General features: G+C 53.5%; 9 protein-coding genes across 9 annotated transcripts; 3 read left to right on the top strand and 6 right to left on the bottom strand.

Annotated features, from left to right (window-relative positions):
- Window positions 1-673: 673 nt before the first annotated feature.
- Window positions 674-3,343, bottom strand: BP01DRAFT_424460 (uncharacterized protein). The gene is made up of 2 exons (XM_025579700.1): window positions 1,061-3,343; window positions 674-1,002 (listed from the first exon to the last, which is right to left on the bottom strand). Exons 1-2 carry the CDS (start codon window positions 3,204-3,206, stop codon window positions 809-811), a joined length of 2,340 nt encoding a protein of 779 aa, XP_025430146.1. The 5' UTR covers window positions 3,207-3,343; the 3' UTR covers window positions 674-808.
- A 144-nt stretch (window positions 3,344-3,487) lies between these two features.
- BP01DRAFT_424459 (phosphotyrosyl phosphatase activator) lies at window positions 3,488-5,135 on the top strand. The gene is made up of 3 exons (XM_025579699.1): window positions 3,488-4,249; window positions 4,298-4,649; window positions 4,698-5,135. Exons 1-3 carry the CDS (start codon window positions 3,618-3,620, stop codon window positions 5,100-5,102), a joined length of 1,389 nt encoding a protein of 462 aa, XP_025430145.1. The 5' UTR covers window positions 3,488-3,617; the 3' UTR covers window positions 5,103-5,135.
- Window positions 5,136-5,293: 158 nt separating this feature from the next.
- Window positions 5,294-6,658, bottom strand: BP01DRAFT_343531 (Saf4/Yju2 family protein; the record flags this gene model as incomplete). Its single annotated transcript, XM_025573519.1, has 3 exons — window positions 6,492-6,658; window positions 6,410-6,419; window positions 5,294-6,305 (listed from the first exon to the last, which is right to left on the bottom strand). The coding sequence occupies exons 1-3, from the start codon at window positions 6,502-6,504 to the stop codon at window positions 5,294-5,296; spliced, it is 1,035 nt and encodes a 344-aa protein (XP_025430144.1). The 5' UTR covers window positions 6,505-6,658.
- A 492-nt stretch (window positions 6,659-7,150) lies between these two features.
- BP01DRAFT_89761 (proline-specific permease) lies at window positions 7,151-9,165 on the bottom strand. The gene is made up of 5 exons (XM_025580213.1): window positions 8,695-9,165; window positions 8,619-8,631; window positions 8,459-8,568; window positions 7,613-8,409; window positions 7,151-7,553 (listed from the first exon to the last, which is right to left on the bottom strand). The coding sequence occupies exons 1-5, from the start codon at window positions 9,077-9,079 to the stop codon at window positions 7,191-7,193; spliced, it is 1,668 nt and encodes a 555-aa protein (XP_025430143.1). The 5' UTR covers window positions 9,080-9,165; the 3' UTR covers window positions 7,151-7,190.
- BP01DRAFT_89760 (uncharacterized protein) lies at window positions 9,166-9,706 on the bottom strand. The gene has a single exon (XM_025580212.1). It carries the CDS (start codon window positions 9,561-9,563, stop codon window positions 9,252-9,254), a length of 312 nt encoding a protein of 103 aa, XP_025430142.1. The 5' UTR covers window positions 9,564-9,706; the 3' UTR covers window positions 9,166-9,251.
- Window positions 9,707-10,570: 864 nt separating this feature from the next.
- BP01DRAFT_358050 (putative proline utilization protein PrnX) lies at window positions 10,571-11,936 on the top strand. The gene has a single exon (XM_025575341.1). The coding sequence runs from the start codon at window positions 10,800-10,802 to the stop codon at window positions 11,847-11,849; it is 1,050 nt and encodes a 349-aa protein (XP_025430141.1). The 5' UTR covers window positions 10,571-10,799; the 3' UTR covers window positions 11,850-11,936.
- A 139-nt stretch (window positions 11,937-12,075) lies between these two features.
- BP01DRAFT_322103 (Zn(II)2Cys6 transcription factor) lies at window positions 12,076-15,120 on the top strand. Its single transcript, XM_025572750.1, has 7 exons — window positions 12,076-12,295; window positions 12,353-12,487; window positions 12,592-12,857; window positions 12,910-12,995; window positions 13,046-13,680; window positions 13,730-13,900; window positions 13,949-15,120. The coding sequence occupies exons 1-7, from the start codon at window positions 12,207-12,209 to the stop codon at window positions 14,952-14,954; spliced, it is 2,388 nt and encodes a 795-aa protein (XP_025430140.1). The 5' UTR covers window positions 12,076-12,206; the 3' UTR covers window positions 14,955-15,120.
- A 39-nt stretch (window positions 15,121-15,159) lies between these two features.
- On the bottom strand, window positions 15,160-16,926 carry BP01DRAFT_343518 (BUD22 family protein). The gene is made up of 2 exons (XM_025573518.1): window positions 16,481-16,926; window positions 15,160-16,361 (listed from the first exon to the last, which is right to left on the bottom strand). Exons 1-2 carry the CDS (start codon window positions 16,754-16,756, stop codon window positions 15,210-15,212), a joined length of 1,428 nt encoding a protein of 475 aa, XP_025430139.1. The 5' UTR covers window positions 16,757-16,926; the 3' UTR covers window positions 15,160-15,209.
- A 386-nt stretch (window positions 16,927-17,312) lies between these two features.
- BP01DRAFT_358046 (complex I 30 kDa subunit family protein) lies at window positions 17,313-18,497 on the bottom strand. Its single transcript, XM_025575340.1, has 3 exons — window positions 18,266-18,497; window positions 17,489-18,138; window positions 17,313-17,438 (listed from the first exon to the last, which is right to left on the bottom strand). The coding sequence occupies exons 1-3, from the start codon at window positions 18,420-18,422 to the stop codon at window positions 17,388-17,390; spliced, it is 858 nt and encodes a 285-aa protein (XP_025430138.1). The 5' UTR covers window positions 18,423-18,497; the 3' UTR covers window positions 17,313-17,387.
- Window positions 18,498-18,864: the final 367 nt, after the last annotated feature.

The following is an 18,864-nucleotide window of genomic DNA, read 5'->3' as shown; positions in this document are numbered from 1 at the left end:
TGCCAGGCGGGGATCAGACCGACAATTCGCGCACCCGATCAGAGATGGGGTTTCCAATGAGAGAGACTTTTGAACTGGCAGTCAAATTGAAATGTTTGGGATAGAATTGTCGAACAATGGAAGAGGAAAACACAGGGTATGGAAAGGAGGGGTTTGTGCTTTTGCCCCGGATATGCAGATCAAGAACAGCTGGGGGGGGAGAGGGGGAGAGAGAGGAGGTCACTGGTATGGACTTACCGCGCGAACTGGAACAAGAACAAGCACACTCTCAGGGGGACACCAACAACAAAGAAAAAGGAAAGAAAATTATAGTATTACAAGGTAAATAGGTACAAGGGAAAAATAGACAGAGAGAGATGAAGGTGGAGTGAGGAAAGAGTTGATTGAATTGAGGGGGATGAAGAGGAGGAAGAAGAAGAGAGAGGAGGAAGAAGAGGAGGAAGCGGGAAGAGGGAGAAGGAAGAATAGGAGAGACCTTGTGGAGGAGGAGGAGGATGAGGAGGAGGAGGGGGGAAGGAGCTACAGTATGTGTCGGGAGGAGGCACTTGCTACTTGCTGGCTGTATGGAGGAGTAGTTCTGCACACCACCTCCGGAAAACACTGTTCTCGATGATACATGAGACTCCCACTGCCACAATTACCCTCTTCTTCCCCCCCATTAATATTCATCAGTCCTGAAAATAATTACGTGGAATTGAAGCTGTTTACTGTGCATTCCCCGCAATTCAAAACAATGGGATCCATGGTTCTCCAGCAAATCGGCTGTTCTCCCTCCACCCACCCATGGTTTAAACCGTCGTCGACGAAACTACCGCGACCCTGGGATAGTCAGGACCCAGTTCCATTTCTGTTGCCCTTCCTCGGTCTCCAGCTGCTCTCTCAGCTGTGAGACATAAACAGAATACATCTCTTTACATTTCTCCCGCATCGTTTTGAAAGTATGGTTCCGGAGCTCGTGCCGGAAATCATTCATAATCAGTTTACACCGGTTGGTCGATCTTGCTATAGATCATCGGTTCAGTTCTCACTCAGAACACGGCCAGGGATGGGATGCACTTACCAGGATATTTCCGTAACCCTATAATTAACGCCTTCTCCTCTTGCTCGGTCCACGGGGTTGATTTCACAGAAGGTGGCTCGTCTTTCTTTCCTTGGGGAGTCCTGGGCCGTGGCCGCTTTTGTAATTCGCGTTGGTTTAATGCTTGAATGAGCTTTCCCAGCGCACGACGGAGCTCCGACTCAACGCAACTGACCTGACATAACCATTCGGAGAGAGCGTCAGTCCACAGACACCATTCGGAGAGCATGATTAGGGTATCCTGAAAATATTGATAAGCCTCTGCGAAAAGTTTCTCCTGTATCTGGGAGACCTCGTAGCAAAGGAGCACAACTCTCGCCATAGGCGGGATGATCTCTGTGTAGAATGCATTCACCAGGGCCATCACCCGTTTCTTCGCGGCAGGACCTTGCTGGCTCTCTAGGTATACCTCATCTCGCAGCTCGCCTTGTATTCGTCTCACGCTGTTGATATCTTCATGGCAATTGCCAACTTCATTCTCAGAAGGACCTTCGCCACATCTTGCGCGCTCCACGAGGTTTCTGTATAATGCGAACAGCGAATAAATCCGGTTTCGGATCGGATCGAGCCTCGCGGTGAGTTTATCAGGATCCAGTTCGTTCAGTTTCCGGGCGTGCCGGATGATGGCCTTCCAGTTTTGCTGCTGATGATTTGCTTTGGATGCCTTCTGAAACCATGGACTGTCGGCTAGGAAATCCAGCTCGTCCCCGGAGCCCTCAAGAGGCTCCGAGCCTTCGTCGGATCGACTCCACGAACGGGCACTGGCTGAAGATCCAATGCCCCTTGTTGATGGCGAACCATGAGTCGCCTGCACAACACCTCGCTCGCCAGGAGACAGTGTTGCTCGAACCGGTCGGGAAGACGATCCAGTTCGTTTTCGTTTTCTGGGGGATGAAATGGGGGACGATTCGACGCTTGAATGATGTGCGTCTGAATTGCCAGAGCCATAGGAGCCACTGTCAGATGCGGCGGATTCGTACTCGTTGTCATCGGAAGGTTCACTGCTGCTGTCAGATAGCGGTGACGGTGGCGGTGGCAGGGTTGCATGAGAATCACCACTTCGTGATTTGTCGCGGGAACTCGATCCATCTCGGGTTGCTATGGTAGAGGATTTCAACGTTTTTGGTTCCTGCATTCGTATTTCCCTATCCGATTTGCGCGACGTGCTTGCGAGTGCTGCTGCTGCTGCTGCTGCTTGAGTTCGTCTTCGCATACTCTTATTCATAGACTTTGGCGAGGAACCCTTCTCCGCCATTCCACGCCTGTCGGCACGGGTGTACGCATCCGCGGAAGAGAGACCTGGAGAGCTCGCATAGTCATTTTCGGATGCATCCTCCGAAGACCTTCCAAGCTCTTCACTCGCATCGCTCGCAGAATCTGAAGATGGGCTAAAGCATGGTAATCGGCTGCTGTCTTCTGCTTCGGAGGCATGCCCTTGCTCATTCTCCGAACCACCGGTGTCCGGAACCGCATTCGAGCCGACACTGCCCATTGAAGCCCATTGCCTCACTGATGGCTTGTCTTCTTCTGTGGAAGGCGAATTCGATACGCGCTGTGCAGCTGCAACCTCTTCCTCGGAGAAGAGATCCAGAGGAACACCATCTTCCGATGATCCGTCGTCTGGAATCTCCATTATTTCAGTACCATTGGCATTACCACCAGCCTGATTGTCGGGAAAGTCGGTAAGACCACTCGCATCTTCGTCCTCCTCAATATTGTCGTCCTCCCCTTCATCACTTATGTTCCCGTCATCTGCCTCGGCGGAAACGCAATCCTGCCGGCTCGCCTCAGGTGTTTCCGGTTGTGTGCTAGATTCAATCTCCACAGACCTTTGGGGTCGATTCCTCCGTGGCGATTGGGCGATGGTGGAGTTTTTCAAGACGCGGCGTCGGGGCTCAGATGCCGGGCCCGGTTCAGGAGAAGGTGGAATCTCCCCAAAATCGTCGCGAGACAGTTGATGTCCTGCTAACGTGGTGCGGCGTGTGCGATGCGGAGTAGACTTGGGGGGGTTGACCTCGGATCTGGCGGGCAAGCTCGTGTGCATCACCGTGTTCAAAAAGTCCACTGACTGGGTGGTGGAGTCACGCTTCCTGCGTCGCAAGGCGGCGGACTGCGGAGACCTTGTCATGTTGAATGGCCATGGAGTTTAGACCTCAAAATGAGTAGTAACTGTGACTTCTTCATAGCATAGTGCTATTTGAATGCGACAAAGAAAGCAGAGCGAGGAGCTATGTGGGGACAAGAGTCAGAGGGAGGGGGTTGGTGGTTGATTGATTGACAGCTGAAGCTGCGGGCTGCGGCTGCGGCTGCGGCCCCAAAACAATGAAACAACAAATCCATCCAAGCGTCATCGACCGTTATCGATAAGAGAGGGACCGCGCAACAGCAAACAGCATCTCCAACTCCACCCCACCGTCCCCCGGTCCGTCACACCAACAACACACGACTTTCACGAGGGCCACAAAAAGTGATCTATCAGATAAAACTTCTCCCAACGCTTGGACCGACCACTTGGACCTATACCAATCACACCCAGTCGATGATGGCTGCAAATGGGCTGGTCCGTGTCTTGCCTTTCATTGACCCCTCCGCGGGACACAGCTTCAGGGAACCCATAAAACGCATCCACGAGCACCAGGATGTATCCGAATTCTTGTGCTCCAAAGCCTATGTGGATCTTATGACTTTTCTGCTGCAACTCAATCGTTCCATGTTCCCCACCATGTCGCCGGATGGAGGTGTCCAGACCTGGCCTCTGAACTCCGATGCGGTCGAGTACTCTGCGCCTGTCCGTCAACTGCAACAGCTGCTGTCCAAATTAGAAGCTATCCTAGAAGAAGCACCACCGGACAAAGGGCCTCGCCGGTTCGGAAACATGAGCTTCCGCAGGTGGTATGAAATTGTGGAGAGCCGAGTCTCAGACTTATTGGCAGAATGCCTGTCCGCAGACATTCTCCACTCTAAATCATCCAGCCCTGATGGCCCAACAGCTGAGGTAGAGCTTAAAGCCTATTTTCTGGGCAGCTGGGGAAGCCCTCAACGGCTTGACTATGGCACTGGTCATGAGCTGAGCTTCCTGGCCTTCTTGGGGGCCCTGTGGAAGCTGAACGGGTTTCCCAAAAACACTCCCGGGGTGGAGGAACGAGCTATCGTTCTGGGCGTGATCCAACCGTGAGTCTGACATCCAATAAGTATCAGCATCCTACTAACTTGAATGAGTTACCTCGAACTCGTCCGCACAATAATCAAGACATACACCCTTGAGCCGGCCGGGTCTCACGGCGTGTGGGGATTGGACGATCATTCGTTCATCCCGTACATCTTCGGCTCGGCGCAGTTTGCCCCGGCTCTCTCGCCAACAGATCAAGTGCCCGAGGAAGGCTCACTCCCTGACGCACCTGACCCCAGCGGTGTCGCGAAGGCGGCCGTCGTGGAACGAGAGCGACAAGGCAACATGTATTTCTCTGCTATTGGTTTCATCTATGATGTGAAGAAGGGGCCCTTCTGGGAACATAGCCCGATGCTTTACGATATCTCGGGCATTCGTACTGGCTGGGCCAAGATCAACAAGGTGAGTTGCGTTTCAACCCCACGAGATATGGCAACTGACAGCTGCTAGGGTATGATCAAGATGTACAATGCCGAGGTTCTGTCCAAATTCCCGGTCGTCCAGCATTTCCCCTTTGGATCCTTATTTAGTTGGGATCGTAATCCCGATGCGGTGCCTCCTCCGTCTACTGTCCACGCCGCTTCAGGACCCCAGTCTCGATCTCAAGACCCTTCTGGACAAGCCGCACCGGCCACCAAGGCTCCTTGGGCTGCCGGATCACAGACCAATCCCATGGGAGGTAATACAGCTGCACCTTGGGCTTCAGGCGCTAGAGTCCCGGTTTTGCCTGATACCTCCCGTTTGCCTCCTGGGCCCATGGCACCCACGCGAGCGCCGTGGGCGAATGCGCAGCAAAGGCCGGCTCCGGGTGGTGCAGCCCCGGACATGCCCACCAAGGCGCCTTGGGCTAAATAAGTTTACGAAAATCTTAGTTTATTTATATACCCTTTAGTACCCATGATGAATGTCACACTACAACCATAGGTGAAAAAAAAACTTCGCAACAATAATAGAATTTAACGAGATGATAACATTGTATGTATCGACCTGATCCAGGGTATCACAAACAACCAGTAACGCCACAAATTATGTACGGCCATGTAGAATCAATCAGAGTCTGACGCATAGTCCACCAGCGCAGCGGAAGCCAAGGGGGCCGTCCCTACTGGTTTACCGTGATTCTCCGGCGTCGCACTGCTTCCCCGCGCCTCCTCGCCAGGTCTACTCTCTGCGACCACCTTCCGCCGTTTGCTCTCCGGCCGCCACTCACTAGCATCGCTACTGAGAAACGGATCCACCACCGCGCGAGTATTCCCCCTCAGCTCACTGCGCAGGACAGCCTTGCGCTGCTCCGCCGCATCCCCCACCCTAGCTGGGGGTGCAGAGTGTGCGTCGGCAAACAGCGGCTTCAACCGCATCGCTCTCCGGTCGCCGCTTCTTGCATCCCCAAACTCGACCATCCGCGCGCGGACGCGATCCGCCTCACTCTCCTCCAGCACCTCAATCCCCAAACTCAACTTATCCTTGAGCGTCTGCGTCTCCGCCTCCTTCCTCTCCAACCCCTTGCGCACCTCCCGAAACGACCTCCTCAACCGCCTCGATTGCTCGTAGGGATCCTCCCAGTCGCGCATCTGTCGGCTTTGCAGCTCCCAAATCCGATCCCGCGCCTCATCGGCCTGCCGTTTATCGTCCACCTTCCCCTCCAACCTCGCAAACGCATCGGCTTTGCTCTGCCCCGTCCCCACCACAATCTCCCCGCCCACAGAATCCATCATCCCCACATCCCTCCGCCGTCCCCCCTCCACCACCACATACTCCGTGTTTTGCGGATCCGTGCGGATCTCAATCCACCCGCCACACGCCGCGTGCTTCATGCGGAAACTGTACACGGGCGTCGAGTAGTAGTGACCCACCTTCTTCTTCTCGGCGTTGAAGCGCACCCCCTGCCCGATCAGCGTCTCGTGCGGCGTGCACGTCGTGCACCATACCGCAAACGGCATCTCGAAGCGCACGATCAAAGCGCCGGTGGTTTTCAGGTGGCGGGCGCGGGCGCCGAGGGGGTGTTTCTTGTGGAGGGCGTTGCCGGAGGTAGTGCCTTCGACGTCGGGGGGGACATAGCTGTGGGGGGTTGTGTTAGATTGAGATCTGAAAATGGAGGTTGCGGGGTGGGGAGTTGGGTTTGCCACGAGGGCGAGGGACCAAGTAAAGGAAGGGAGACAAACCGTCCCATGTCTGAGTAGTTGTGAAGAGAGGGAGGTTAGTGATGGTGCTGACAAACTTGATGGTGGGGGAGGAAAGCCTTACTGAAGCCCTGCATCTTGTATAGGTGGTTTCCCTGAGGGAAAGCACGGCAGTGATCGAAAGAAGATATGTGTATCGAGGGGGGTTTGGGTTGGCCGGGCCTGCGGGCCAGCGCGCGGCGAGGCTGATGGGTTTTGGATTGAATAAGGATTGAAGTATAGAGGTGGAATCGATGGCTAAGTTGTTGTCCGGAGATGCCGCGGCAGGATAGGTTGGTGGTGAGTTAGTTTATGAGTGTGCATAGATGAGTCATCTTCATACGCTGGAGTGGATGCACGTCGTTCTATGCTTAATCCTGCAACCGCCCACCCTCTCAGTTCGTTCCCCACTATATACAAAGTAGTAGTAGTAGTTGGTTTCTATCTAATTTATAGTATATATGAATTCTATGATCCTCTCCAACTAAGTATGCTACCGGATGCGGCTCCGACTGTACTACAGTTATTTTCTCTTTGCTTTGCATGCCAGGGTCTAGGATCATTCATAAGTACTACCGATATTACAGCAAAGCCCACAGTCTGGAGGCATGAGACAGAAAACGCACTGGGAAAAATGAATACCACCTACGCATGCATCTAGGCGAGGAGTTTCCTATATTCCTGCTAAGGTATATACACTCTTAAACCCTCCCAACATCTAACAAACAGTAACTCAATCCGCCAGCAGAAAAATTACTAAACCCCTTTTAATATTGCTGTCACGTCAGGCAATCCACCACCAGACCCGCTCCAGCCAATTGCGCGGCTTGCGTTCAAAGTCGTTCTCGCAAAGCTGGTCGATCTCGTCTTTACCCGTGAACACATCAACCTCGGACACCTTGGTCATCCACGGGGTTCGGTACCACAGCTTATGGCCCACATAAAAGACCAAGAAGAAGACAATACCAATGTAGGAAACCAGGAAATCAGCCGCCGTGAACTGGCCGGGGAAGAAGACCGCGTAGCCGTTGGTGATGGTCAGCAGCGTGACGGTGAAGATGACGTAGTATGCGCCGTAGGGCTGAAGGGCGGTCTTGAATGGCAGGGAGTCGAGCATGCCGTGGAAGGCCATGGCTTTGCGAAAACGCTGTATGCGGATTAGCGGGGGTTGCATTTGTGCGGGTTGTGGTATGGGTGAACACTCACCAAGTACGCAATGCTGACGAGTATCCAGCTGATGAAACCACCAACTGTCGTGAGATTGGTGAACCAGTAGAAGACAGTCGCTCCCGAGTTGGACAGATTGAGGAAAGCCAAGAGTCCTACGGTCCAGGTGACGAGGACGGCCACCCAGGGCACGCCGTTGCGGTTGCAGCGGGTGAACACCTTGGGCGCCTGGCCACCGCAAGCGAGTGAGTATAGCGTTCTGGAGCCAGCAAAGACCCAGGCGTTGCCTGAGGACCAGGCGGAGGTTAGGATGGCCGCATTGATGACGTGGTTCAGGCCGGAGATTCCTGCATTCTGGATCGCAATCACGAACGGACTGGCACTGGCAGTCGAGCTGCCGGCAGCCACGGCGGACAGGAGTTTTGGGTCGTTGTAGGCCACAGTGACTCCAATGACTAGGGTTCCCAGGATGTAGAAAGCGAAGATTCGGTAGATGAAACGGTTCGTTGCCTTCGGAATGTTGCGACGGGGCGCTTCGACCTCTCCAGCAGCTGTCGTGATCAACTCAGGAGAGAAGATAAAGGAGAAGCCGGATTTGATGAAAGCTGTCCAGAAGCTCAGGAAACGACCGGTGTTTCCGCCGACCAGGTAGGGCTTGAATGCGCCGGGATGCTGCCAGTATCGGAATCCCAGGCGATCGTGATTAGGACCCCCTCCAAAGAAGAGAACAATGCCTAGGATGATCAAGCCAATGATAGCGATGACTTTCAGCATTGCGAAAACAAACTCCGCTTCTCCGTACCACGAAACCGCGACGATGTTGAGGAGTAGAATGACTGGGCAGCTGTTAGTCTGGTCTCTAATGCCGAGATTGGGAGGACTCACCAAGGAGCACGATTGCAATCCATACGCCCACATTAACACTGGTCGTCCAATATTCTATGATGATACCCGCTGCTGTTACCTCGCTGGCGAGTAACATAGCGAACGAATACCTGCAAGCGATGAGCCTCTCGCCGGGGGTGACAGAACAGAGCGAGCTTACCAATAGTTATAGCCTGAAGATGTTCGAGTCAGTGACTGACTAATCAGTTAAGCGATGAGCGAGAAGTGATACATACCAGCTGCGAAACCAAGGCTAGGCTCAGTATATCGCCCAATGATGTAAGGCACGGAGATGCCCTTGATAGGGAGGTAGGTGGTCATTTCACCCAGCATATTCATCACAAACCACACTACCGACGACATGGCCAAATACCCCATGAACAGCGGTGCTGGACCCACGGTCGACAAAGTCGAGCCCGATCCGACGAAGAGACCGGTGCCAATACAGCCACCGATGGCAATCAGTTGCAGTTGGCGCGAGGAGAGCCCACGATGAGTCTCCGTGTTGGGCCCCAGCTGGACCTCCCCCTTGAGTGCCTCTGGGTCTTCATGGCTATCGACATGAGGAGATTTGTCCTCGTATGTGGCCTTCTCAAAAGACTTGGAGGTTGGAGCGGCCATGATATCGTAGCCAGAGAGATGGACAATGATGGCTTGGAGACCAATACGTTGGTGACTAGGGCCATTTTATAAGATAACTGCCAGGGCGAGGGGACGGAGGCAATGGCATCTCCAGAGCGGTAATTTTGAGCGCGCTTATCAGTGTCATTTTTTCACCGAAGATAATCTTATTTCAAGGTTTAAACCAGAAATCGCGTGCATGGCGCTCCGACCAAGGTGGCAATTGGTCTGAATGGAATCGGGGAGAGCGTTTTGTGGGGATGGGCGCCTTATCTCCCTGGTTTGCGCCTCCGCTATACGAATGAGAGGCACAAGAGTTTGGGGAGGGATTAAACTCAGTGCTGCTTATCTTCGCTGGCTGCGGAGACGGGCTGATGCTATCTGGCGCGATCATTATCAGCCACTGCGCGAATCTGTCGCTTGTTCTAACGCGTGAGATGGTATTGAATGCGGAGTATATCGATTGATCATGGAGAGCTGCCATCCAGGCATCTGTTGTACAGTTGAATGAAGTCTGATCAACCTCGTGGCATTCCACTCTAGGAAAATCCGGGGTTGAGTCTCCGCAACCAGAAGGAACCCACCTTGTAGCTTCAAAGTAATTGTCAAGTCTCTTGTCAAGCGATGAGTTTATGTTACCTAATGAACTGCGAGCAACGGTCCCTGATTCTTTTTTTCCTGCCCACTAGACTACATCGGGTCTAGACTAGACAATCACCGCCACTCGGGCCTATTGATGCCTGAGATCTCAGGAAGAACCGGCTGTGGTACTCCGGTCACTTGATGCTGTACTTTACACCAACTACTACCTAGTACTGCATTAACTTGACCCAGCACAGCAGTACACAGGCTCTACAGCATGATGACTATATATTTTTAAAGGATAACAAAGATCATTTAGAGATCACTTCGAAAGCACAATCTACTCTCTCTCTCTTCTTAGTCCAATTCTATCCAGAAAGCCCAGAAAGCAATGCGCAAGGAGCGCTCTTAATCGCTTGACCGGGCCGGTCAACCTGTTGCTGCACCGGTGGGGCTTCCGACCACCGGCCCGTCGACCGGGGGAGATAATATCACCATGCAGTCGCTTGGATAATTACGCTTGTATGGGGCCGCACGTCATGTGGTCACTAGCTTCTAAGCGATAAGAATGATGACCCCATTCCCTTGCGTCCATATGTCCGGTGGTGACTGGTGTGACATAGTCGACCTCAGAAAATTATAATCTTCCGTATGGATCTGGGCAGGAATGGTCTAGAGCTTCCAATGGGGGCTGCTGCGGAGTATCGTGGACTGGAGATAATCGAGCAGTCTGGATGTAGCTAATGCGAGGCACTGTGCATGAAGCTTAGATCTATAGCGCATTTGAATAAGCCTGAAGGTTAAATCGACCTACCGGACTCAGAGTTAAAGGAGTGAGTACAATCATACAATGTTTAACTTAAGATGCCAGTGTATGGTTTATCTTACCCCGCAGTATCTCCGCCGCAGCCAGGCCCAACCCCCTCATGGCACATGCACCTGATCGGCCACCGCTCCGACATCGCCAACCTATCTGAGCGCTTTTGTATCGTGAGACTGGTCGTTTGGACGAGAAGTGCATGTCACACACAAGTACTACTATCTTGAACTGCATGCTGGTCAGTTGAAACATACTACCGACTGTACATAGTACTAAGTATATATTTCGAATATTCATCGTTCAATCATCCGCTTCACAATGCGGATCCTCGCTGAGCCCGATGTCTCTAAGATCCTGCGCGAGTTGGATCAGCCGCAATGCCATGACTTCCTCGATGCTCTCTGCGACTCTCTCACAGCCGTCTCCAATCAATCGATTCTCCCGGAGACGGAGCACCGCATTCACCAACCCCTCCGCAGCACCATTCTCACCAAAGAACAGAACCTTTCCCTCTTCATGCCCGTCTCCAACACCGTCAGCACAGGGATCAAAATCGTTACGGCCTCACAGTCTCATGGCCTCATCGGAGTCATCAATATCTTCTCGCCCGAAGGCAGTCTACAGGGTCTCTTGAGCGCGGCCAAGATCACCGCCTTCCGCACAGCCCTGACAATCATGTCCCTGCTCGTTCGCTGCAAGTCGCTGAGCAAGGAGAACGTGGTCATCCTGGGTTCCGGCCGCCAGGCAGAATGGCACGCGCGACTGGTTCTACTCTTGTTCCCAGAACACGTGCGCTCAATCACCATCCTCAACCGTGGTCGCAGGCGCCTCGAGGAGTTGGAGCAGGAGGTTCTAGGGGCGCTGCGTACTAGGTACCCGCATGTTAGCATCACGACGGTCGCCAAGGACGCCGTAGGCACTGACACCTGGGAGGAGAAGCTGCAGGCAGCCTTGCAGGCGTGCGACGTCCTGTTCAGCTGTACACCGGCCACGGAGCCGAACTTCCCCGCGTCATATCTACAGCCGTTCCGGCAGCGATTTATCTCGCTGATCGGATCGTACAAACCGCATATGCGGGAGGTTGATACGGAAACGCTACTCTCGGGTGGGGGGAAAGTTTACGTGGATTTGAAAGAGGCCTGTCTAGAGGAATCGGGCGAATTGATTCTGGCCGAGATGAAGGAAGAGCAGTTGATTGAGGTTGGTGAGTTGTATGGTAAGCTTAAGGGCGCGCCGGTGGAGGTGCCTCAGAGCTGCAATGTGATCTTCAAGTGCGTGGGCATGGGAATCATGGATCTGGTTATTGGAAATAAGTTGTTGGACGTTGGACGCGAGAGGGGGATTGGCATGGAAGTAGATGGGTTTTAAGCATTAGCTTGGTGGAGTGAAACATAACGATCAAGTAAGTGATATCAAAGGTTTCAAAGCAGAAAGCACTCGGTTAGTAGAATCAAATGTATGTAGTAGTAGTATAGAAAAAACCATGGCTCGTGGCAGTTGCTGCCGCTTTGCTTATCAGTTCGCCTTGTTCTTTTTTCTCTCTTGGAATTTTCCTATCGTCCGTTAACACCGCCTTCACTTTCCTCGGGATCACCTTCTCTCTCACTCACTCACTCACTCCACTCCACTCATTGCACTTCGATCGCTCTACACCACCCACATGGTCATGCTCTGATTTCTATCATGCGCCTGTCGCTGCATCGTCCTCCTTGATCTCGAACAGCCATGGATCAGGGTTCGACCACCCCTGCTGGAATGGGCCCGCAGAAACGACCCCGCGTTTCCGAGGAGAATCGCAAACGAGCCGTGCGAGCGTAAGGCGAAAGTACCCCGAGAGGTTTTCTGTTCCATACTGACTGATATGATCGCAGCTGCGATGGTTGCCGCCGGGTCAAGGAAAAATGCGAAGGAGGAGTTCCATGCCGCCGGTGCTTGCGCTATCAGCGACAATGCGTCTTTACTCACCCCGATCATGCGGAGAAGGTCGCCCGTTCCTCCTCCATCTCGTAAGGCGACCAACCAGCCCCCATTCTTTTCCCTCTGCGTCACTACCTTAGCATTCACTACCTTAGCATAACTGTTGCACACGCTGATACAGATGTCGACTTAGACTACTTGAACGGAGCACAGCCCTCAGAGGACATGACATTGCCGAGTCAGAGCGGGTCCGATGCATGGAACGCATTCTTCAGCACTATGTACCTAATATTTCCTTCGATGTCCATACGCTGCGGAAGATGGCCGAAGAATTAAAGCACAAACACAGAGGCTCTGGAACGGAGGCATCGTCGACACAACTTGACGGCGACGACATGGAGGATCTGGCAATCGACGACGAGGATTTCACCATTAAGGCCCTACCGGATAATACTACCCGTGGGTGTTACAGCTTCCGGACTACAGTGAGCGAGTCTGACAATCTCTATAGAATACTCTGGAGAGTTCTCCTACCTCAACTTTTCCATGAAGATCCGACAAAAGATTGACGAATGGATGAAGCATGCCGGACCAGAGGTATACAGTTCGTAGTGGCAGAATCATGAATCATTGCTCATTTCTTCCAGGCATCCACAGAAACAGAACCCTTTGAAGAGCGATGGCGGGCCACCCAATTACAGTCCGGATCAACCTTTATCTCGACATCCGTGACTTGTCTTCCACCCCGATTTGTGGCAGACTTTCTGGTGCAGATCTTCTTCAAATATGCTCAGACGAACAACTTCTATGTCGAAGAAGATTGGTTGAAGGATAAGCTGAACATCTGTTACACGGATCCGTCGAGTCTCTCTTCCAAGGATGCAGGTACCGTATGTGCTATTCTGATGGTATTGGCGGTCGGCACTCAGTTCGCGCACATGGAATCGGCCACACCTGTCAATCGGCTGTCCTCGAATTCTGCCTACGCCGACGACCACCACTTCTCGGAAGATGACGTTGGTCTTACCTTTTACCAATTCGCGTCCAAATTGCTCCCGGACATTATTGCCACGGCTTCGGTTCGAAGCGTGCAGGCCTGCCTTCTGATTGGAACCTACCTTTTGCCACTGGACACGTCGGGACTGTGCTATACGTATTTTGGCCTAGCCCTGAAAATGGCTATTCAAAATGGCATGCACCGTAAGTATTCGGGGGAGGGAATGTCGCCGCGTATGGTGGAGATTCGCAATCGTGTCTTCTGGACTGCATACACGATAGAGAAGTAGGACTCACTTCGCATTCGGCTGCCTTGACCTGCTAACAGTTTCAAGGCGAGTCAGCATCCTTCACGGGCGACCGGTATCGCTTTCCGACGCAGATGTGGATGCCCCGTTTCCGACAGACTTCCCGGGCTTGACACCGTCTGGACATGTCGCCAACGACACAAACATGGTGACGCTCATCAAGCTGACATTGAAGTTGGGTCAAGTTGCGAACGAAATGTACGTCACGAGTCCCCTAAGGGGTCTGCATATAGCTAATCAAGCCAGATCCATCCTGCGGAAATCGCGAAAGAACCAACAATCGGATTGCCTGGAACGTTTACTAAACCTTCGAAAGTGCTTGGTCGACTGGTGGGCTACTCTGCCAGAGGAAACCAACTGCCGGGATCTCAACCCTTCCGGCCCTCTTTTCCGCTCGAATGTGCATCTCAAACTGGACTATTGCTTGACTCGGATCTTCCTGGGACGACCTTTCCTGTTCAGCAGCATGAAGGCCATCACCGTCCCAGGCGCTCCAGCCAAGACTCCCTCGGGTCTGTCTAAGAACCGCTCTACACTAGTCACGGACTGTGTGGAAGCTGCACTAGAGATTATTGACCTATGTCGTCTGTTGCGGGACGAACCCGGCCTGGCCCGCGCTTCTTTCACCGAGTTCAGTTCCTGCCGTGCGGCTCTTCTCGTCATTCTCGCTCAGAGCTTGACCAAGCGCACTGAGCGACTGCGCGAGGCCCTCGACAAAGGCATGGCTCTCATCAAAATCATGTCGATGGGTGTTGGTTCTGCAAGGTCTGCAGTGAGTGTGATCGAAACCCTTGAGCGGGCCATTCGTCGCTTTGAGGAGTACAGTCAGACGCAGCCTCAAGGCACTGCTGGCATGATGGAGTCAGCCTACGACCGGTTCAAGAATTGGGAGATGCTGTGGAAGACAGGACCAATTTCTCCCGACCCGATCTCGTTCCCCGAACAGTACCCATCCAATGGCGGCGGTCTTCCACCGGTTATGACGCCCATGACTGGTCCACCGACGACGACTGAGCCGGCAGAAGAGGAGCTGGCCAATCCTAGCATCCCTGACTCGACCGAGTTCTCTGTGTCTCACCAGCTGTCAGAGATGCCACATTTTGGGCTGGATCATTTTGTCGCAAACTTGCCTCAGGAACTGGGCGAGTTTACCGCGATCCCGTGCTTTGACACTGAGAACCAATCCAGTTTGACTGGGGAGTTGAAGCCGGGGTCATCCGACACACGGTGGATGAATTTTATGAATGAATAGTTTCCCGCCATTGGCGGGGCTTTTGTGATTTTGACAGCGCTGCATGCATCGTTTGGGGTTTATGCTTGGCGGTTGCCCTGCCATGGATCCGTTTTAAGATACCTAGATCGTGTATATTCCATGTCGTCCGGACAGATTCGTCTACATACATACATACATACATACGTACGAAACTTGAACATTCATCTGAGATGCTTGTAAATGGCTATGCTCGTGGTGAAATGATGTACATGCTAATATTGGGATATGGGATATCTAATCAAACACAACTTTCTTACCGGCAAAGGCCGCCGTGGCCTTCTGTTCCTTAGCCTTTTTGGCTGCCTCCCAGGACGGATGCAAAGGCTTATCATCCTGTGGCTTCTTCGCCGGCCCTCGTTGCGGCCGACCGCCATCGTGCTGCGGTCGACCCCGTGCGCCCTGACCGGATTTCCCGATGGGAACCCGATTGCCATCAGTTGCACCCTTTCGGGGATCCCAGCCATTATCCCTGCCCTTCTTGGCTTTTTGTTGTTGCTGTTTGACATGGTTTGCGCCGGCGCCGTATTTCTTTTCCCACAACGCCCGACGCGCCTGCTGGCCCATGCGATTCTTCCGCTTTGGTGGTTCTGCGGCGTCGATGTCCTCGGCTTCCGACTCTGATCCAGACCAGTAGCCACCCATCATGAGGGAGGGCAAGAAGGTCGTGCTGGTCGCAGGCTTGGCAGATCCTTTTTGGGCGGGCTTGGCCTTTTTGGAGGGGGGTGCGTCGGATTCTTCCTCCTCGTCCACTTCCGGGCTCGGCGAGCGCGAGACGGATATATCGGAGGGGGGTCTTCGCTGCAACATGCGCTCATCGAAATCGTTTTCCTCGTCCCCATCCTCATCTTCATCGCCCCTGTCGCCAAGCATCTGCCGCCGAGTCTCGTGCACGTCCTCCCCATCCTCATCCTCCGAGCCCGAGGCCAGTAAACCATCGTACTGCGCATAATCGACACTCTCCGCATCGTCCATACTGACATCTCCATCATCAAGCTGCGGCCGTGACCGTCCCTGCCTCGACTCACTCTCACTACCGGAGACCTCCTCCGCGACACGTTTTGGGTCCGGCTTCTCACCCTTCTTCGCCCTTTGATCCGCCTTTTCGTTGTTGGAACTGCCTTTCTTGTCTGCCGCTGGCTTCTTCTCGTCGATCTTCAACAACGACCGAATCCCGTCCATAATCCCAGGGAACACATTCTTTACGGGTGTCGACTTGTACAAGCGCGCCGTCACATTCGCCTCGAAATTGCTCTGGGGCCCCTCTGCCGACAACTTGCTGCCCATGTGCTCCTGAAACTCTTGGAAGGTAGCCGACTCGGCGATCCGTTTCGTTTTTAGTAGTTGTTTGTAGAGATACTTTGTCGCTGTCTTGATCGGATCGAGTTCCTACACACGAAGATTAGCCATCGATTCCAGCATAACTCAACCAGCAGCAACCCCCCTCCCCCCCATCCCCTCGTAAACCCTCTGTGATTCCAATATGACCCGAAAGAAATGGAGCTTACCCTTAGGATCTTCAACTCCTCCGCCAACCGCTCCACATCCCCAGGCTTCCCCTCCGTCTTGACCTTCTTCTCGCGGCGCTTCCACTTCTGGCGCTCGAAGCCCCGCGCCAGCTTCAGCGCTTTGGAGAGGGATTCGACACCTTGCGAGAACTTTTGTTTCAGGCGAACGGTCTGGATGTGCAGGGAGCGAGAGTCGGATTTATCTTTTTTGTTGGTGGTGGGTTCGAGGTCGGAATCGCTCCCCGGAGTGAGGGCGGAGAGTTTGCGTTTGGGCATTTCGGTTTTGCTTTTGTTTGTATGAGGTATTGGGGTCTGTGTTTGCGGGTCTTGCAGTCTGGAGTTCGGGAGGTGACTGTTTGATTTTCGAGGTTGGGGGCAGGTTGGATGTAGATTCCAGTTCGGACTTGATTTTCTGAAGTTTTTTAGATTTGCGGGATAAGATTGGGATTCTGCCAAGGCGGAGGATTTGCTCGGAGGGAGAAAATTAGAGGGTGGAAGGCGGAGGGGGATTCGAGGTATGGGATTGGCTGGGAGGGATGACTTTAGCGGGGTGGTCATTGGTTCAATGGGTTTTGAGGTGAATTGCTGTCCGGTGACGGAGGTTGTCATCCATCAGGGTTGATAGGTATCATTATGAACATCATTGATGAGGGGAGTGGGCTAGACTCGATACATATCACAGCTTGATAATTGGGCAAAATGTTCAAGTGATTTGATGGTACCAAAGCTTCCGGCGTACGATTAATGCGTTTCAAGTTCAAGACGGAGAAAAGAAATTACCACGATGAGTACGTAGGTATGCTTTACGCAGATGCTACGAAGCAACATCAACGTCATAAATAATTCAGACAGACGCGATATGTACATACAGAACAGCCGAAAAAATAATAAGAAATCTAAACTACACCTATTTCTTTTCCTCCTCCTTCGGCTCCGGCTTGGGAGTGGGAAGTTTGAACTATCGCATGTTAGCATTTTCACTAGTCGATACACCCAAACAGAACATACCGACTCAGGAGTCCGGTCAGTGCCCGGGCCAACAGGCTCCCAGGCGGTACTGCCGCTCTCAAAGTTCCGGAAGGCCTGTGTCAGCTCGAGCGGCTCGATGACGATGCGCTTCTTCTCCTCGTCGTACCGCAGCTCCGTGTATCCGGTCAGCGGGAAGTCCTTGCGCAGCGGGTGACCGTCGAAACCGTAGTCGGTCATGATGCGGCGCAGGTCCGGGTGGCCGGTGAAGAAGACGCCGAACATATCGTAAACCTCGCGCTCGTACCACAGGGCGCCCTCGAACAGGCCCGTCACGCTGGGCACGGGGCTGGCCTCGTCGGCGTAGGTCTTGACGCGGATGCGCGAGTTGTACCGCACGCTCAGCATGTTGTAGACCACCTCGAAGCGCTGGTCGCGCGTCGGGAAATCAACTGCCGTGATGTCCGACATCTGCGTGTACTCGGCCGCCGTGTGGTATTTCAGGAAGGTCATCGTCGGGATCAGGCCCGAGGGGGGCACGTAGATGCACAGCTCGTCCTTCCAGACGGAGAATTGCTGCACGTGCTTCGGCAGGCACGACATGATATACTGGCCGTACTTGTGCAGGCCCTCTGCCTTGTCTTGGTACTTGTCCGCTGGGTTGACGACGGGGGCGCGCAGAGCTCCCTCAGCTGCGGGTGGAGTCTATAGGTTAGCTTGGCTTGAAGTGTGTGGTAGGTGGGAGTGACACCAACGCCCGACAGGGTACTCTGCGGGAGTCGCAGTCCAGAAAGCATGGAGGGCAAACTGATGACATACGAGAGCGCTGGGCAAGGCGCATGTTCGGGACATGATCGGTGACCGGAGTCGTCGAGGCCTTCAACACAGTCGTTGAAAAAGCACGGGCGGACGACCGGGTGGCAGAGGACAAGGCACGGCCGGTGCCCAGCCGCATCAAGGAGCGAGTAGCAGCCATGACGACGAATGGCAATGGCAGAGAATTGGTGGGTGGGAGGATGGAGAGGAGCGGAGGGGAGGGGGTCGAGTATCAACGGGCGGCGGAGGTTCCCTTGCAATTGGAGCTTTTGCCCCGAAGATGTGCAGGGTCACGTGCATGGGAGAATTGACATAAGCGGATATGATCGTGACAGCCTCAGGCACAAAGAGTTGTTGGTGACTGAAAGCACGGTGGGTGTGCAAACCCTGCAAACACAAAACCCGATCCAGCAAAGCTTCACTTCTCGCTATTCTCTGTTCGCCTCCAACTCCTCTCTTTCCCTCTTGCGTCTTGCTGTGTTGCTGCTGCTGCTGCTGCTCCTGCTAATTCTCCCTCCCTCTCTCCCACCCGCCCCCCAATTACCCCACCGTTTCTTCTCTATTCTCTCTTCGGACTCGGTCCTGCTAGTTATTTGCTTCAT

The sequence above is a fragment of the Aspergillus saccharolyticus genome (genome assembly GCF_003184585.1).
Source record: "Aspergillus saccharolyticus JOP 1030-1 unplaced genomic scaffold BP01scaffold_22, whole genome shotgun sequence".
Taxonomy (NCBI): Eukaryota; Fungi; Ascomycota; class Eurotiomycetes; order Eurotiales; family Aspergillaceae; genus Aspergillus; species Aspergillus saccharolyticus.
This window is presented reverse-complemented; position numbering and strand designations above follow the sequence as displayed.

Coding starts and splice junctions, on each gene's coding strand:
- BP01DRAFT_424460 (XM_025579700.1), bottom strand. CDS start 3,206: ATGACAAGGTCTCCGCAGTCCGCCGCCTTGCGACGCAGGAAGCGTGAC. Junction 1,003..1,060: donor AGGGTTACGGAAATATCCTG/GTAAGTGCATCC, acceptor GATGATCTATAG/CAAGATCGACCAACCGGTGT.
- BP01DRAFT_424459 (XM_025579699.1), top strand. CDS start 3,618: ATGATGGCTGCAAATGGGCTGGTCCGTGTCTTGCCTTTCATTGACCCC. Junction 4,250..4,297: donor GTTCTGGGCGTGATCCAACC/GTGAGTCTGACA, acceptor AACTTGAATGAG/TTACCTCGAACTCGTCCGCA. Junction 4,650..4,697: donor GCTGGGCCAAGATCAACAAG/GTGAGTTGCGTT, acceptor GACAGCTGCTAG/GGTATGATCAAGATGTACAA.
- BP01DRAFT_89761 (XM_025580213.1), bottom strand. CDS start 9,079: ATGGCCGCTCCAACCTCCAAGTCTTTTGAGAAGGCCACATACGAGGAC. Junction 8,410..8,458: donor GATTGCAATCGTGCTCCTTG/GTGAGTCCTCCC, acceptor ACAGCTGCCCAG/TCATTCTACTCCTCAACATC. Junction 7,554..7,612: donor TCGTCAGCATTGCGTACTTG/GTGAGTGTTCAC, acceptor ATCCGCATACAG/CGTTTTCGCAAAGCCATGGC.
- BP01DRAFT_89760 (XM_025580212.1), bottom strand. CDS start 9,563: ATGGCAGCTCTCCATGATCAATCGATATACTCCGCATTCAATACCATC.
- BP01DRAFT_358050 (XM_025575341.1), top strand. CDS start 10,800: ATGCGGATCCTCGCTGAGCCCGATGTCTCTAAGATCCTGCGCGAGTTG.
- BP01DRAFT_322103 (XM_025572750.1), top strand. CDS start 12,207: ATGGATCAGGGTTCGACCACCCCTGCTGGAATGGGCCCGCAGAAACGA. Junction 12,858..12,909: donor CCTACCGGATAATACTACCC/GTGGGTGTTACA, acceptor CAATCTCTATAG/AATACTCTGGAGAGTTCTCC. Junction 13,681..13,729: donor ACTGCATACACGATAGAGAA/GTAGGACTCACT, acceptor AACAGTTTCAAG/GCGAGTCAGCATCCTTCACG.
- BP01DRAFT_343518 (XM_025573518.1), bottom strand. CDS start 16,756: ATGCCCAAACGCAAACTCTCCGCCCTCACTCCGGGGAGCGATTCCGAC. Junction 16,362..16,480: donor AGGAGTTGAAGATCCTAAGG/GTAAGCTCCATT, acceptor CTTCGTGTGTAG/GAACTCGATCCGATCAAGAC.
- BP01DRAFT_358046 (XM_025575340.1), bottom strand. CDS start 18,422: ATGGCTGCTACTCGCTCCTTGATGCGGCTGGGCACCGGCCGTGCCTTG. Junction 18,139..18,265: donor GCGCCTTGCCCAGCGCTCTC/GTATGTCATCAG, acceptor CTCCACCCGCAG/CTGAGGGAGCTCTGCGCGCC. Junction 17,439..17,488: donor CTGACCGGACTCCTGAGTCG/GTATGTTCTGTT, acceptor AACATGCGATAG/TTCAAACTTCCCACTCCCAA.